Source organism: Coloeus monedula, assembly GCF_965178545.1.
Source record: "Coloeus monedula genome assembly, chromosome: 1".
Classification (NCBI taxonomy): Eukaryota; Metazoa; Chordata; class Aves; order Passeriformes; family Corvidae; genus Coloeus; species Coloeus monedula.
This window is the reverse complement of record NC_138781.1, coordinates 74,689,408-74,704,972: the sequence shown is the minus strand read 5'-3', so window position 1 is coordinate 74,704,972 and position 15,565 is coordinate 74,689,408. Positions and strand designations below refer to the sequence as shown.

The following is a 15,565-nucleotide window of genomic DNA, read 5'->3' as shown; positions in this document are numbered from 1 at the left end:
CGCTATCCTTATTATTTTATCATGAGCTGCATTTAATAAAATAAATTAACTTGAAGTTGTGTTTGTGTTATTCAAGACATTAAATTACTTGGTTCTCTTAGAACATCCTGCAATCTGCACCACTGGAGCAAGTGTCCATTCTTGTCATTCCAAATCAACCACCACAGTCTCCCAGCTGACAAAGCTGAGAAACTTTAATACACTGGTGGGTTATTTTCACTAGGTTTCAAATAGGCCTCCAAACACTGTTATTCTGCATGCCATCCTAGGCATTTACTAAACATACCTGTCACGACACACTAGAAATAAGCAGTCTGACTAGAGGCTATGGCCCAAAACAGCACCTTCTAAATACCCCTTTTGCCCATGTTCAACAGTGAACAAGCAACGTGAAAAAAGTGAACCTTCCACACATCCCTCTTGCCCATGTACAATAATGAACAAGCCATGCTGTACAGGCAGCATCAGTTCCCCCTGATGGCTTGGGAGGGCAGCACTTGTGTTATCCATGTGGCCATAAGGAATAGCATAAAGTTTTGCAGCCATTGTGGTAGTCCAACTACATGTCAGAGAACATTACGTAAGACAACAGGATTTGAATGCAGGAGGGAGGTACTTTAAAAGCGTTTACTCTCAACAAAATTCCACCTGTAATTACAACTCACTCCACCTCCCCAAAAGGTATTCTGTTTGGAACTACATCTCCCTTCAACAAAGTATATGCACATCTTCCTCCCTGTACAAAGTACTGCTTCTAAAATCAGTGCCCTCCCTTACCTGTAACCCACAGCTTAGTTGCCAGTGCCTCAGGACCTACCCCAGTGCAGCCCAGATGTGTGCTATTGACTCAGCTTTAATGACAAGTTTGTTCTTTAGATGTGGAAGAACATGTAAATGAAGGCTGTGAAAAATAAGAAAAGGGAAAACAGAACCTCTGAGGCTCTCTGAGGAACTGCAGCACAGTGACTGCCAGCTGGCGAGAGGTGCAAAGGGTCAAACACGCTGGGTTGGGTACCAAGCCACTCCCAGCCTCACCTTTCTTGAAGAGTATACAATCCAGTGTAAGACTTGGAATACAAGTGAGAAGTGTGAAAGAGAAGGAAAGGTAACTCTCTGCAGAGCTCATCTACTGCAAGCAACACTGGAGCTGCTTCATTTGTGCCTCCCTGCATTATTTTCATGGTAACCAGCATGTGGCTCTCAGGTCAGGCTACCCCTTATAGAACCAGAGAATTGTCAGGGTAGAAGTGACCACTTGAGATCATCTGGTCTCACCCACTATGCAAACAGACTAAGCCAGTGATGGTTGCCCAGGACCATATCCAGTTGGATTTTGAATACCTGCCTCCACCAACAGAGGCTACACAAACTCTCCAGGCAACCCATATCAGTGTTTGACCATCCTCATAAGTGTCCGTCTTCATCCTCTCTTATGTTCAGATTGAATTTCATGTTTTCAGTCTGTGCCCATTGCCTCTTGTCATCTCACAGGAACCTCTGAGAAGAGCCTGGTTCCTTCTTTGCTACATCCCATAAGGCATTAGCCAAGTAATAGGTGCTACACTACAGCATTTCCAAATAACTGTTTTCAAGAAGCCTTGGGTTTGTTCTGTACCATCAAAATTTGGAACTTCAGGTCCATGAACTCCTCTTTGAAAAGTCACAGTACTTTGAAAGCTAAAGAAATAAGTACTTACTGGAAACTGATAAAGCAAGCCTCAACACAAACACATTGTGAGCAGGGACTGCTTGTCACTTAGTGATTCCATGCCTGTCAAAACACAGCATATAAACATGCTTTCAGTTTATCCAACAATGAAAGATGGGGGTTTTGTGTTCCAGTACAAATCTTTGATTCATAAAAGAATTCCTGGAACCTCTGTGGTAGATGGACTTCATGAAAGCAGAAATGGTAGACACAGGTCACACTAATAAAGCCAAGAAAATTTGCAGTGTAGGTATACTGTTAGTATTCAAGAAAAAGACATATAAACCCCCATGGCTTTTTAACTGCAATGCAAATGCATACATATTTTTAAAGATTTTATTTTGCCATCAGAAATAGGCACAAGAAACACCCTTTCCACATATCGTTTATAGTCCTGTCCTTTAGAGTTCTATTGCAACAGATGTGATACTTGGTCTCATTTTCTTCCTAGGGAACATAGTTGGATAGGATTTTTTGCAGAGTAAAAATCCATAATTGGACTTAGTCTAACACTGATTTTAGTGATTCTGCTGCTTATTACTAGGAGTAACTGCAAGAGAACTGATCTTCAACAAATGCCCAAAAGGCCTACTCCAGTGGATAATTTAGAGAGCACAGGTACAGGAATATGGGAATCAAACAGGAAGAAAGATACAACCTCCCTGCTGAGCCAGATAGGGATGAAAGATGGCTTCAAAAAAGACCAAATTTCTTCATCAGTATGCCAGAGGAAAATTACTGGTTTTATCAAAAGACTTTTTTATGACCATTTGTCAGAGGTTAATCCACTTGAGGTCAATAGGTCAGGCATTTTGATGCAGTGAAACCTTGTTTCTACCATTTTGTCTGCATCAATTCACTATTTTCTCTCACTGTTTTCACCTGGCACAGCAAAACCAAGAGCACTTCTTTGGCTAATGTGCTCCCTTCTGTAACTCCAGTGTCTCTTACCAAACAGGATCTTGCAGCAGCTAGTACATACCACAGAGAATGTCTACACAGTTTGGGTACCCTTTCTTCATTTTCCTGTATTTTTGGCCAATCTTTGTAGCTTGCAGTCCCACTAACTGCTTGGGGTTTTTCTTCTATTAATTTATCTAAAAAACAAACAACAGCAGATTAAGATACAGAGCAGAAACATTTCTTAAGCTCATAAGTAAATATAACAGTGCCTAATACATTTCCGAAGCAAGAAAATAAGATGGACTTTCAAGGCCACAAAAGCTGCACACACTTAAACCCAAAAGGTATGAAAAAAAGAGAGGCACACAAATTGCTCTTGAAACCTTGTATGGTATATGCACCAGTCAGATTTTAAGTGTATAGGAGCCCTAAAACAAAATCCTTGTTCAAAATATGAACTTGTACACTTTATAGCGGCGCTTTTCCCATATAGGTTGACAGCACACAGGTAATTTGTTTACTCTGCATGTGTCATATTAGTGGGCAGAAGCCATTCCTTACTAAGCCTAAATGCAGCAGAGAAGACAGATAATGATCACAAATTTTTTATTACACCTTTGACATCCAGTTTTACTCATTCTCCTGTTTTTGCTCCCTAGTCATATACGATAGTTTCAGTAAAAGAAGCCATTACAAGCAGAGCTTCCAAGCAGTTTTGCAGCTTTTGGTGGATGATTCAAACTCTGTCAGTCATCAGAGAGGAATAATAAGCTCAGTATAATCTAGGGTCTGTAGGTATCTAAAGCACCTTCTCTGACTTTTCTAGGAGCAGTAGTCTTTCAAAACAGCATCCACCAGTTCAAATGAGCCCAGCATTCACTCTCATTTCATCACATGTCTTAGGTGACTGTGTAAATACCTTTTAAACTTCCTCTGTGATCTGTTTTCTGAAACAGAAGAGCAAAAATGCAAAAATATTCTTCTACAAAAGAAGGGCTTTATGTGAAGTGAGGTCTACAAGTATTCTGATGCTTCTCCTCTCACAGGAATTTAACCACAGGCTGAATGAGATTAACAGTCTATTTCAATATTCCCTTTTAGCCATAGCTTTGAGATCATTTTCTATTAATTTCCCCAGTTGGTGTAGAGAAAAAGAAGCTGTAAAATTATTTCAACATATCTGTTGGCAACACAGTGTGGTTGAATTATTTTCTTCAATTCCTAAATTTTTTGTGGGCCAAACTCCACAGTTGTGGAGGACACCTGTGGGGAACAGGAATACTGGCCTTCATGTTCCAGGACATACACCCACTAACAATGACCTTGAACTGAAGAAGTCTCTAAGTTCTGAAAGCAGGTGATAGAGAGGAGAACTAGGAATAAATGAGGGAACATGCACATTTAATACCAGAAGAGGATGTAGATAAGAAAAGGGAGGTGCAAACATTTCTGCATGTCCAAAAGTACTCACTGTCCTGCAGACTGCCACAGATCCTGGCTGAAGACAGATCTTAATTCTTTTCTCTCTCAGGATTTCAGGTAATGTAAATATTCCTATCAAAATAACTAGCTTTTATTTGGAAGTCTTAAAAATTAATTTAAAATTCTTTGGAACTGGGGGGTTAAATGATGGCACAAAAGTCATATGGAGGAAGGGAGTACTTATTTTTAGTACAAAGTGTAGCCCTTAGGAAAACACTCTGCCAATGCACTGTGACAGAATGCAAACCGAGAGTTGGGAAAAACCTACGGAGACTAGGAGGGCAGAAAGTTTCCTGATCTGTAGGAAGGATGCCTTAATCACCAGGCTACCAGTTGATCCAGGTCAGAGGACTAAGAATGAGCAGTAGGAGAGAATACCCTTCTACTGATCCTGGAATTGACAACATAACTCCCTAGCACAGTGTTTTGGATGCTCAGCATTGGGTGTACTAGTTCAAGCCTCTAATTTATTACTTTCAAATAATTACTGGATCAGGCATCCAGACTTTCCTTGCCAGATGACCAAAGTGGTTAGTAGACCAGTGAATCTCACAGAAACACATGTATGTTCTCTCTCTCAAGCCTGAGAGATACTTGATTGCTCCCCATATATTCCCTGGGAACAGGAGAAGGAGATGTCAGTTTGAAATCCTTCAGTTCAAAATATTCAGCTCAGCCCCGTTCCCTATATATGCTCTGGGAGTATCAGCATCCAGGAACAGCAGCAAGATATACGATTTGAAGGACCTAAAAATGCTCAGGTATGAGCTAGGCTGCATGACATTTATCTCTGAAGAACTTCTGGGAATGCTTCAAAGCATTGGAGTTGCAGAACTCCAAGAAGCTTTGAAAACAGAACTTGAGGACCCCAGGGGCTCCAGGCATCTCTGACACTTCATGGGAGCAGCTCACTTTGAGGACAGCAGTTTTTGATTTAACCACACAATTGTGGGTGAAGATGGATTTAAATGTCCAGTTGCTGTTGTTGATCTAATGTTTAAATTTTACTTGACGCCATCTTGCACTAACTTTACCAAATGTTTTATTAGTCTTTATGCTGATGAAGACAATGGAAATTTCTGAGTTTGCCCTAATATTTATCAAATTATTAGATGAACCAAAAAATGCTAATAGGATGCACAGCTTTGTTCTGGATCCATGTATGGAAAATCAGTTTAATCCTGGGGTTGTGGTTATTTGTTTGCTTTGGTTTTGTCCTGTAAAAACACACTTAGGAAAAGAAGCAGAACAAGGATGGAAAATGTGCAGGACAAACCAGCAGGAAACCAGAGAAAATTTGTTGTTGGTTAAAAGAGGAACTATTTGGGGTTGCATGTAAGATACAAGAATTCTCTTGAAAAACAGAAATTAGCAAATCCAGCTACAGCTTCCAAATATGGGTTTACCTACACCAAGAACATGTAAAAATCTGTATCTCTCGAGTAGACTTTGGGATATATGTAGTGAATCACATGAATTCAGCATGCTTTTTTTCAGCAGAAAACAATAGCACAGGAAGTTTAAACAAATAGAAAAAAGCCCAAAGCAGCACAGTGAGAAATTATTCTGTTTCACTTTCTCAGAATCAAAGAATAACTCTGTGAAAATTAAGCAAAGAGCAAATAAGTTTTTGAAACAAGTCTAAACTCTGAAAACATTTCTAGCTAAAATTGTAGTCAACTGATGAAGAACAAATAAAACTGGCAAGGACACCAAAAGTGATGAGCAAGGAAAAAATAATGCAGATCTTAGAAAGAAACCTACTAGCTGAATGTACTTGGTCTCTGTGCAGTATTTTACCCAGGGATACCATTAGACTGTATTTGAGAGGTGCAGGCAATTTCCCACTGGCAGCTTTGTATGTTTTAAAAGAAGTGAAGAGGCAGTCACCACCTCTGTCTGACACTCATTTGTCTCAGGTGCACCAATGGAATCTCTCTCAGTGTCAACCAACAGCTTCACTCTGGACCTTTACAAAAAGCTGAATGAAACTTCCAAAGGCCAAAACATTTTCTTTTCTCCTTGGAGTATTGCAACCGCTCTTGCCATGGTCCACTTAGGTGCAAGAGGTGACACCGCAACCCAGATGGCTGAGGTAAGCTCTGAAATTAGTGCACCACTTTACAGGTGGTTCCTACAGAAATTGAACTGTTATTCTACCTATGGGGAACAGCAAGGAGCAACATGGGAGGACAGTGATCTGCAATGCTGACAGCAGGAGCGGGGCTCTTCTCTGTACCAACATTATGGCAGGCCACTTCCACTTTATTTCCAAGATCTCTGCTCTTCACCAGTCTTTCTTTTAGCTTACAGTTTACAGAGCATTGCAAGTGGTCTGCCAACGAGAAGTTATTGACATTAGAGGCTACTGTTGGTCTTGCTTGGAACTCTGCATTTCATTTTAACTGCCCTCCGAACTGAATAATTAACCTAACATAGTGCTCAAACAGTAGGGGGGAGACACCCTTATTAAAAAAAATTAATAGGGACCTATAATATGCTAGAGAAAGGAAATCTGGAGATAATCTCTTGGGCAAGATATTACTGCTTCTACACCTCAGCTGGTTCTGGCAGCAGTATATCTGCTTTCTCATACTGCATACAGAAGTTAGCAAAGCTCTCCTGAACATGTGTTTGGTCACACAGGAGTGGCACAAATCTTTCTTTGTGACATAGTTAGTCCATAAAAATGGTAATTCTCCCATGAATAATGGAGATATGTGAGTATTGAAACTCCCCTCACCTCCCCAGGTGAGGACCATTGAGTCCAGCTCCTGGCCCTGTGCAGGACACCACAAGAGTCACACCACGTGCTTGAGAGTGTTGCCCAAACACCTCTTGAACTCTGTCAGGCTTGCTACTGGGGCCACCTCCCTGGGGAACCTGTTCCTGTCACAATATTGACCTATTATTAAGCAGTCAATGTGGCTAAAATCTATGTAGTAATGATACAGTTACAGAGAGTTAATCAAGAGTATGATCTTGTCCTCAATAACTTCAACAGACTATCATTAGGTGTGGCTGATGAATTACCGTAAAAAACTAACATGCTTACAACCCTTGGGCATATTAATCTCCAACAAACAAGCGGTCTTTATGAACATTTATCATCATCACAGGTTCTTCATTTTAACCAGACTGCAAGAGAAGAAGGCTCATCTGAGACAACAAGGCCTTCTCCAGCAAGACCAAAGAAAAGAAAGATGGTATTTATTACAACAAAAGACTGTGAGATAAAAATCTCTGAGAATGGGATAGGCCAATGCAACTACTGCTTTAGGCTTTTAACATCTGCTTGTTTTCAGACTATTATCTACTGTCTCGGTTCAGTAAGAACTATATCTAGAAAAAGTGAGCAAGTAGGTAATATTACTGTAAAACTTGTGAATTCAGTCTTTCAAAAGCAGAACTGAGACACTAAGAGCATTTTGATTGGCCCTAATACTGTCTTGCTTGGTTTTAGCTGGGTTGTGGAAATACCAAGCAATCACTGGTCCTAATATGCTTTGGACGATGCCATTTCTTATCCCCTTCAGGTTGGTTGGGTTGTTTTTTTTTTTTCCTGCAGTGAAAAACAGCTACTGCATTCACACCTGACTCCCAGTAAAGTCCCTTCCACCTTTCGTATGCATGGACACATCAGGCAGACAAAATTCCCCTTTAAGGTAATGCATATTGACTCATCCTTGCTCATCAGCTCCCCAGAGACTTGCCAGCAAGAGAGACTGCTCAGATCTTTTTCATCAAATGAACTTTCTAAGCACTGAAAAGCTTGTTAACTCAAGCAAGCCATGTTTTTTTTTCAGCATAGAACCCAAAAGATAGCTGAAAGAAATTAAATTAGATTAACTGCAAATAAAAAGGGGAAGAGGATTATACCATTCTCTCCCTTGATGATGTGAGATGATTCTTCAAGATGAATCACTGCAATCACATTCATTTTAGCCACTCACTGACTTCGTAAATTGTAGCAAAGTGAGTCTAATCTTGTCCTTCAGATATTTCCCCCTATCACCTCTCCATTCTGTTCCTATCCCATTAAAAAACTCAGCCTCTGCTATGCTGTGTCCTCTGGCTACCAAATTCTTTCCTAGGGGTCCTTCCTGGCAGCCCATGTCTCAGCATGAGTGTACAAGTATCTTAGCAAGGAATGACAGACAAGTCACGCTGAGTCAGTGGCAGAGACTCTCAGTGTCTCATGTGCAGGGCACAGTACATGACATGGGGGAGGACACTGCATCCAGGCAGCTGGTGGGGACCAGCTCATTCCTCCATTAGCAAAGCAACAGCTGGCAACAACAAGCTCATCCTCCCTAAACCCATCAACACTGACATCCAAAACAAGCTCTCTCCAAAATCCAAACAGCAACAGAAAAAAACCACATGTGAAACAGGGAAAATTTGAATAGTTGGTAAGTCTGTGCCTTGACACCGGTGTCCGTGAGAATAGAACACCTCCTTAAAAGCTGCCAGGCTGCATTGATGGATCCTTGGGAAACTGAAAGGTCTTGTGAAACTGAAAATCAGGCCTGACAATGACAAAAATGAGGAGACTCGGCTTCCTTGGAGCACTGTCAGATGATGCTCCCAAATGCCTACAAAGCACTGCAGAAATAAATCATTACCCTACAGGTAGAAACACATGCATCTAGTTATACACAGTGCTGCAAACATGCAACATACTCAAAAAATACTTTCATTCCCTGAAACTTTTTAATTAAAACAACATGAACAATTTAAATAAACATAACAGCCTGCAACAGAAAAAAATTGCCATATTAATTGGTGTCTCTTTCTAAGGATCCTGAGCATGAGGGAGCAGAAAACATCCACTCTGGCTTAAAAAAGCTCCTGTCTGCCATCAACAAACGCAGAAGCACTTACTTGCTGAAGAGTGCCAACCGACTGTATGAGGAAAAGACCTACCCATTACTGCCTGTGAGTTGAGCATCTTGGGAATATGTTGACATTAAGAGTGATTATCAACAGAGACAATAAAAAAATTCCAGATGATAGCACTGGGGATGGAGTGAGAACACGAGGACAGTCATACGGGGCTAGCCTTGGACAGACAAGAGGCCCGTCTGTTTTCAGCAGTGGGAAATAGTTTGGGAAGCGCATGAGAAAATGGTGTAGTGATTCTTCTCCAGAATCTGCTGTGGCCACCAAGTGATCTGCAGCTCAGGGACTTCTTGAACCAGAGAGCATGTCTACTTAACAGACCCTGATGAGCTGTTGTTTCAGGACTTTGCAGACTTGTATTTTGAATCTACTTCAACTCTCAGCACCAGGATTTCCACTGCTGAGCTACACACTGCAGGAAGTGCCTGTGCCTTTTGAGCTTGCTGCCTGCTGGCATCGCTGTGGGTTCATTTCTGTTCTAAAGGACACCTCTCCACATCTCTGGTCACCCTCACTCCCTGTGTCTGTATCTTTTATACTGTAGCATTTTTGAGACTGGGGAGGCCACAGCTGCATTGAGAATTCAGGCAGTGGGAACACCATACAGTGACATTACAGAAGTTTCTCTTCTGTTGCCTACTCTTTTCTTCATAGTTCTTAAATTTTTATTTGTGTTTTTGGCCATGAGCAGACAGATTTTTTTCATGCACCTGTCCATTACAGCTTCAATACCTCATTCCTAAACAGTAACAATGACTTCCTATATCTTATACTTTACTGTATCACCTATAAGGATGTTAACATATATATTTTAATGTAAACACTTAGACTTTGGTTTTATGGAAAAAACACTGTAGCACAGACCCCAGCACATACCCCTGTGGTACTCCAGTAGTAATAACCCTTCATCGTGAACATATTTCCTCCTACTCTTGGTTTCCAGTCTTTTAAACAAATGAGATCTGTCTCTGTAGTCCCATGGATGCTCAGCCTTTGGTGAGAAGTCCTATAAAATGCCTTTTGGTAATCCAAAACGACTGTAATGGCTCAGCCTTGTTACCCATATGCTTCCTAACACCTTCAGAAAACTCCAACAGATTTCAGAAGTGATTTCATATTTCCTATTACAAAATGTTGTTGACACTCCTCCAATAAGTCATGTTAACCCACACACTCACTACACCTATTCTATTAATTTGCCCCACACCAACTCAGGAGTTTGTAATTGTCTGTATCCTTGAAGTCTTTTAAAAACTGATGTTGCATTAATCATCTTCCAGGTCCTTGGAAGGTGCTTTTAAGTGAGGTTACTGTTCTTTGATTTTGGAGTTTGTTTGGTTTCCTGAGTAATTAGCAATTTGTCCTTCTGAATATGTGTTCTCATTTTCTCCATAATCTCATGCACCTTTACTTTACAGAGAATCGAGCGAATTTCCTGCTGGGAATCTCCATGAATTATTTCACAGCAGACAGCAATGCAAACGTTAATTTGGCTTTTCTGCCATTTCTTTGTTCTACCAGAACATTCCTTTTACTGTCCTCACAAATTTTTGGCAGGTTCCTCACCTCTGAAGCAAACTAAAAGCCTTTGTTCAACTTTATATGAGACTATTCCTCCATCTTGTACTGAACACTACTTCATAAAGCAGGAAAAAAAAAGTATTTAAATTATGTTAAAATGTCATTTTGAGAAATTAAAAAAAAAGTAAAGGTTTCATAAATATTTCAAAATTAAGAATTTCCACTTTTGATTTCAAAACCAAAAATGTGATGTATCAGTTTCCTTGATACTGAAGTTTGATCAGTCCTTACTTAATATTTAGAATAGAATGTATCAGACCTTATTATAAAGGTTACTGCATATAAAACAAATTTTCTTCAATTATGCATTATCAGATTGTATAATCTGTTAAAGTGATTATTACTAACGTTTTTATAACTCAAGTTTAACTAAATAAGCACACTTTTTAAAATCCTGTCTTTCAGAAGTTCTTACAGCTCATTACAAGCTATTACAATGCAAAACCACAAGCTGTCAACTTTAAGAGAGCTGCAGAACAAGTCAGAGCACAGATCAATTCATGGGTAGAAAATCAAACTGAGAGTAAGTATCACTCTGATGGCTTTTTTCTTGACTCACTTTCAAATATTTTTTATTTCCACATTTAATGCTCTTGCAGCCAAGGATCCATAAAAGGTGGAAACTCAGGGGAGGGAGATGATGAGCAAAGTACAGCTGAATAGTTTCAAGAATGCCTCTCTCCAACCTAACTGCTGCTCCTTACAAGGTCCTTCCCTGGATTCTTTATGCTGTAGCCTCCTCTGAATCATTGCTGTTTGGAGGGAGCATGGGTAAATACTATGTGGCTTCACAATGATTAGTGAGGGTTTTACTTCAGCATTCTTCAGCTGCTTGCAACCAAATTCACACAACATGCAAGCTATACCACTTTACCCACTTCCAACACAATTTACTACCAAAACTCCAATTAATATATATAAAAATCACTGAATTCATAGAATGGTTTAGGTTGGAAGGGACCTTAAAGATCATCTTGTTCCAGCTCCCCTGCCATGGACAGGGACACCTTCCACTAGACCAGGCTGCTCAAATCCAGTCTGGCCTTGAACACTTCCAGGGACAGGGCATCCACAACTTCTCTGGACAAAGGATACAGAGATACTTCAAAAACCACTTTTACCATATGCACATCATAAAAATGTAGAATAAAAAAAAAAAACCCCAAATGCAAACATTTTTGAGAGGTAGGCAAAGACAACAAACAGAATTGTCAAGTTATGCAGTCACACCGGAATAACAGTCTCTTTGTATGATTTTCCAGGGAAAATACAGAGTCTGCTGCCTGCAGGATCTCTCCATTCTCGCACTGTGTTGGTCTTAGTAAATGCCATTTATTTCAAAGGAAAATGGGAGAAGAAATTTCTGGAGAAAAATACTTCTGAGATGCCCTTCAGACTAAGCAAGGTAAATTCCTTGTTTATATGCCTGTTGTCCTATGGCAATATGTCTATTACTGAGGAGAAAATATTTCACCTGTATTTCATATGTCACTGCAACAGTAGTTAGAGCTGAGAAAGTGGTACAAACTCCATGAGCATAGCAACTGTGAGAATAAGTCAGCATTGTCTTATTCACGCATATTCATGAAAACTGGATTTTTAATTTATAACTCCACAGTATCAAAATACTTGAGAACAGTTAAAGTTAAGATAAAAAAAAAGTAAACTAAGCAGACTAAGTGAAGTAGCTTAAGGACAAGAAGAAATTCTCTAAGTACCATTTTCAAACGGGACCAGGTTGCTTTTGAGAGCGATGTTTACACACCCAGGGCTCTCTTCTGCTCTTGGGACCCTGAGTTCATGGGATCTGATTCAGCTGTTCTTCCCACACGCACCCTGGGTGTTGCATCAAACCTCACAGGGAGTTTTCACGGGGTTGGTCACTTTAGCTGACTGTGTGAGGATGGTCTATTCAGATGATCTATTCATTGAGCTAACAGTATTTAAACAATCATGCACTGACAGTTCCCAGTGGCTGACTGCATGCATATTTTTGGACTGTGTCAAAAGCAAGCAAAATTATTTGTCAATGGAAACAAACATTTTGTTTGACATAGATTAAGGGTGCAAATACCTTTTGTATGCCAGGCAATGTGACGTAATTGACGTGACTGCGTACCCGAAACCTACATGTGCGGTTTTAGGATCCATCACAGCAGTTGGTTGTGGTGGGTGCCCACCAAAACTCCCTATCACTTGCCCCTTCTCAACAGGACAGGATGAGAAGGTCATGGGTCAGGAAAAGAACAGGGATGTCATTTACCAATTGTCATCACGGGCAGAACAGGCTCAACGTCAAGAAAATAATTTAATTTATTGCTAATTAGTCAGAGTAGGTTAGTGAGAAATAAAACCAAATATAAAGTGCCTTACCCTCACCCCTTCCTTCCTCCCAGGCACAGCTTCACTTGTGGCTCACCCACTTGTGGCCCAAAGCTGTGTAGGGGGACTGGAAGGGGGGCTTGTAGTCAGCTCATCACACTGTCTCTCCCAATCCCTCCTCCTCACACTTTTCTCCTGCTCAACTGTGGGATCCTATCCATGGGATACAGTCCTTCAAATCTAATGTGGGTCCTTCCCATCATCTGCAGTTTTCCAAGAACTGCCCCAGTGTGGGTCCACTGCAGGGTCATAGGTGATGCCAGAAAACCTGTTCCTGAGAGCTGAGAGGGCTGCTCTCCACAGCATTACAGGCCCTGCCAGGAGCCTGCTCCAGCATGGGTTCTCCACAGGGTAGGAGCATGTAGGGTGGCTATTTGCACCACCATTGTCTTCACCGTGGGCTGCAGGGCAATCTCAACTCTAGGGCCTGGAGCACCTTCTCCCCCTCCTTCCTCACTGATGTAAGTGTCTTCAGGGCAGTTTCTCCCACATCATCTCACTTGGCTCTCCCAGCTGCTTTTGTGCAGCAGTTCTTACCCTTTCTTAAATATGTAATCACAGAGGCCCTACCAGTGTCACTGACTGGCTCAGATTTGGACAGCAGCGGGTCTGCCTTGGAGCCAGCTGAAATTGGCTCTGCCTGACACAGAGGCATCTTCTGATGTCTCCTCACAGAACTCATCCCTGCAGCTTCTCCACTACCATGCAAACCCAATGCATTGGTACCAGAGAGGGTTTAATTCACACGGTGAATAGCATGGCCTGCAAAGAGAGTTACTTGATTATCAAAGCTAACTCCTTTATTTTAAATTTAGAAATCCATTACATGGGATTCAGTTAGTAGGTATTTAGCTTGTGTGTTTATGCTAATTTTTTGTAAAGATCTCAAAGACTTTGAAAAGGGGGTGTACATGATACTGTCTAAAGGAAAGGGACCTGGGTATCCGAACGCTGCTGAGTCTTGTACTTGTTTTCAGTCCAATGAAGCAAGTAAATTTTATCATCCTTTTAATGCATAAGGTAATTTTTTAATGTCTGCATTTTTTCACAGACCAAGATTAAACCAGTACAGATGATGTTTCTGAAAGATAAATTTTTCATATTCCATGAAGCAACCATGAAATTCAGAATCATTGAGCTGCCATATGTGGAAAATGAACTCAGCATGTTCGTTCTCCTACCCGATGACATCAGTGATAACACTACTGGCCTGGAGCTGGTAAGGCTGACCTACTGTTGCATCACATACACTATGAAACAGTAACAGAAACAAATGAAAAGAGTGAGGAACAACAAGCTCCAAAATCACAGCAGAATAGCTCAGATATGCTCATACTTAATTTCAGAAACTGTTACACCATGATTTTCACCTTAGGATTCAGGGCACATGATAACATTGCAAACATAGTACATCTAAAACCTTTGTCCACACAACTGCCTTAGCCTATTTTGTGTCCTCTTTCCTTTTGCCAGTATAGCATAGGGAAAGCAAGGATCACATCTCAATCACCATGCCCTAGAATTATCTTCTCCTGAGGGCTGTATTAATTCATGTTCATGTCATTTACAGTCTGGATTTCCAGCTGATAGTTTGTGGTGAGGTTTCTCAAACTAGGTGCTGACTATCCTGACCCAGAAGGTGTCAACAGCCACTCATGACCATGTCAGGATCAGTTTCAGATTCTAAACAGAGCAGGGAAAATATTTTTATTTGTACCTCAGTTCCCATCCATCCCATTTATTTACCACTACTCAGAGAAAATTCATCCATATACACACACATCAAGCACCTATTATTATTGTTATAAGTCATACATTGCAAAAAAAAGCAATGTTCTTCATAGCAGAGAAAAAATAATAAACTACTCTGAGGGTTCAGGGCTACACCTCCCTACCTTTAAAAAAATAAATAGCAGTATAAATCACTCAGCACTTTGTAGGATTATGCCCTGTAAATATGATGCACATTCCAACTTTCGTCACTGCAGGTAGTTGGGCCTTTTTTACATGTTCCTGATGAGTACTGAGACACTGGTCTGTGCATGTCTTGTCTCTGTCCTTTGCATTCCAACTGTTTTCTTCCTCAACTCATTGCAGGTGGAAAGAGAGCTGACATATGAGAAACTGTCTGAATGGACCAAATCAGACAATATGATGAAAGCTGAAGTCAATCTGTACCTGCCCAAGTTGAAGCTGGAAGAGAATTATGACCTTAAATCCCCTCTGAGCAGCATGGGGATACGAAATGCTTTTGACCCAGGACAGGCTGATTTCACAGGGATGTCAGTGAAGAAGGATCTTTTCATCTCAGAAGTTATTCACAAAGCTTTTGTGGAGGTCAATGAAGAAGGTACTGAGGCAGCAGCTGCCACAGGTGTCTTGATAATGAGATCAAAAGTCCCAACAATGACTTTCAAAGCTGATCACCCTTTCATCTTCTTCATCAGACACAACAAATCACAAACCATCCTCTTCTTCGGCAGACTTTGCTCGCCCTAGTCAGTGAGTCCTTGCCCTGCAGAGCAGGAGATGCTTGCTTGCTAGCACAGAGGCAAACCCCAAACCTGGAGCTCTCTACAACTCAGGGAGTGGGACTTGAACTCTTTC

At 40.9% G+C, this 15,565-nt stretch overlaps 1 protein-coding gene across 1 annotated transcript; it reads left to right on the top strand.

Moving 5' to 3' along the window:
* Positions 1–4,049: 4,049 nt before the first annotated feature.
* On the top strand, positions 4,050–15,457 carry LOC309579195 (heterochromatin-associated protein MENT-like; the record flags this gene model as incomplete). The annotated part of the gene is made up of 8 exons (XM_082292327.1): positions 4,050–4,150; positions 6,013–6,188; positions 7,213–7,299; positions 8,894–9,031; positions 10,982–11,099; positions 11,839–11,981; positions 14,010–14,177; positions 15,056–15,457. Exons 2-8 carry the CDS (start codon positions 6,021–6,023, stop codon positions 15,455–15,457), a joined length of 1,224 nt encoding a protein of 407 aa, XP_082148453.1. The 5' UTR covers positions 4,050–4,150; positions 6,013–6,020.
* Positions 15,458–15,565: the final 108 nt, after the last annotated feature.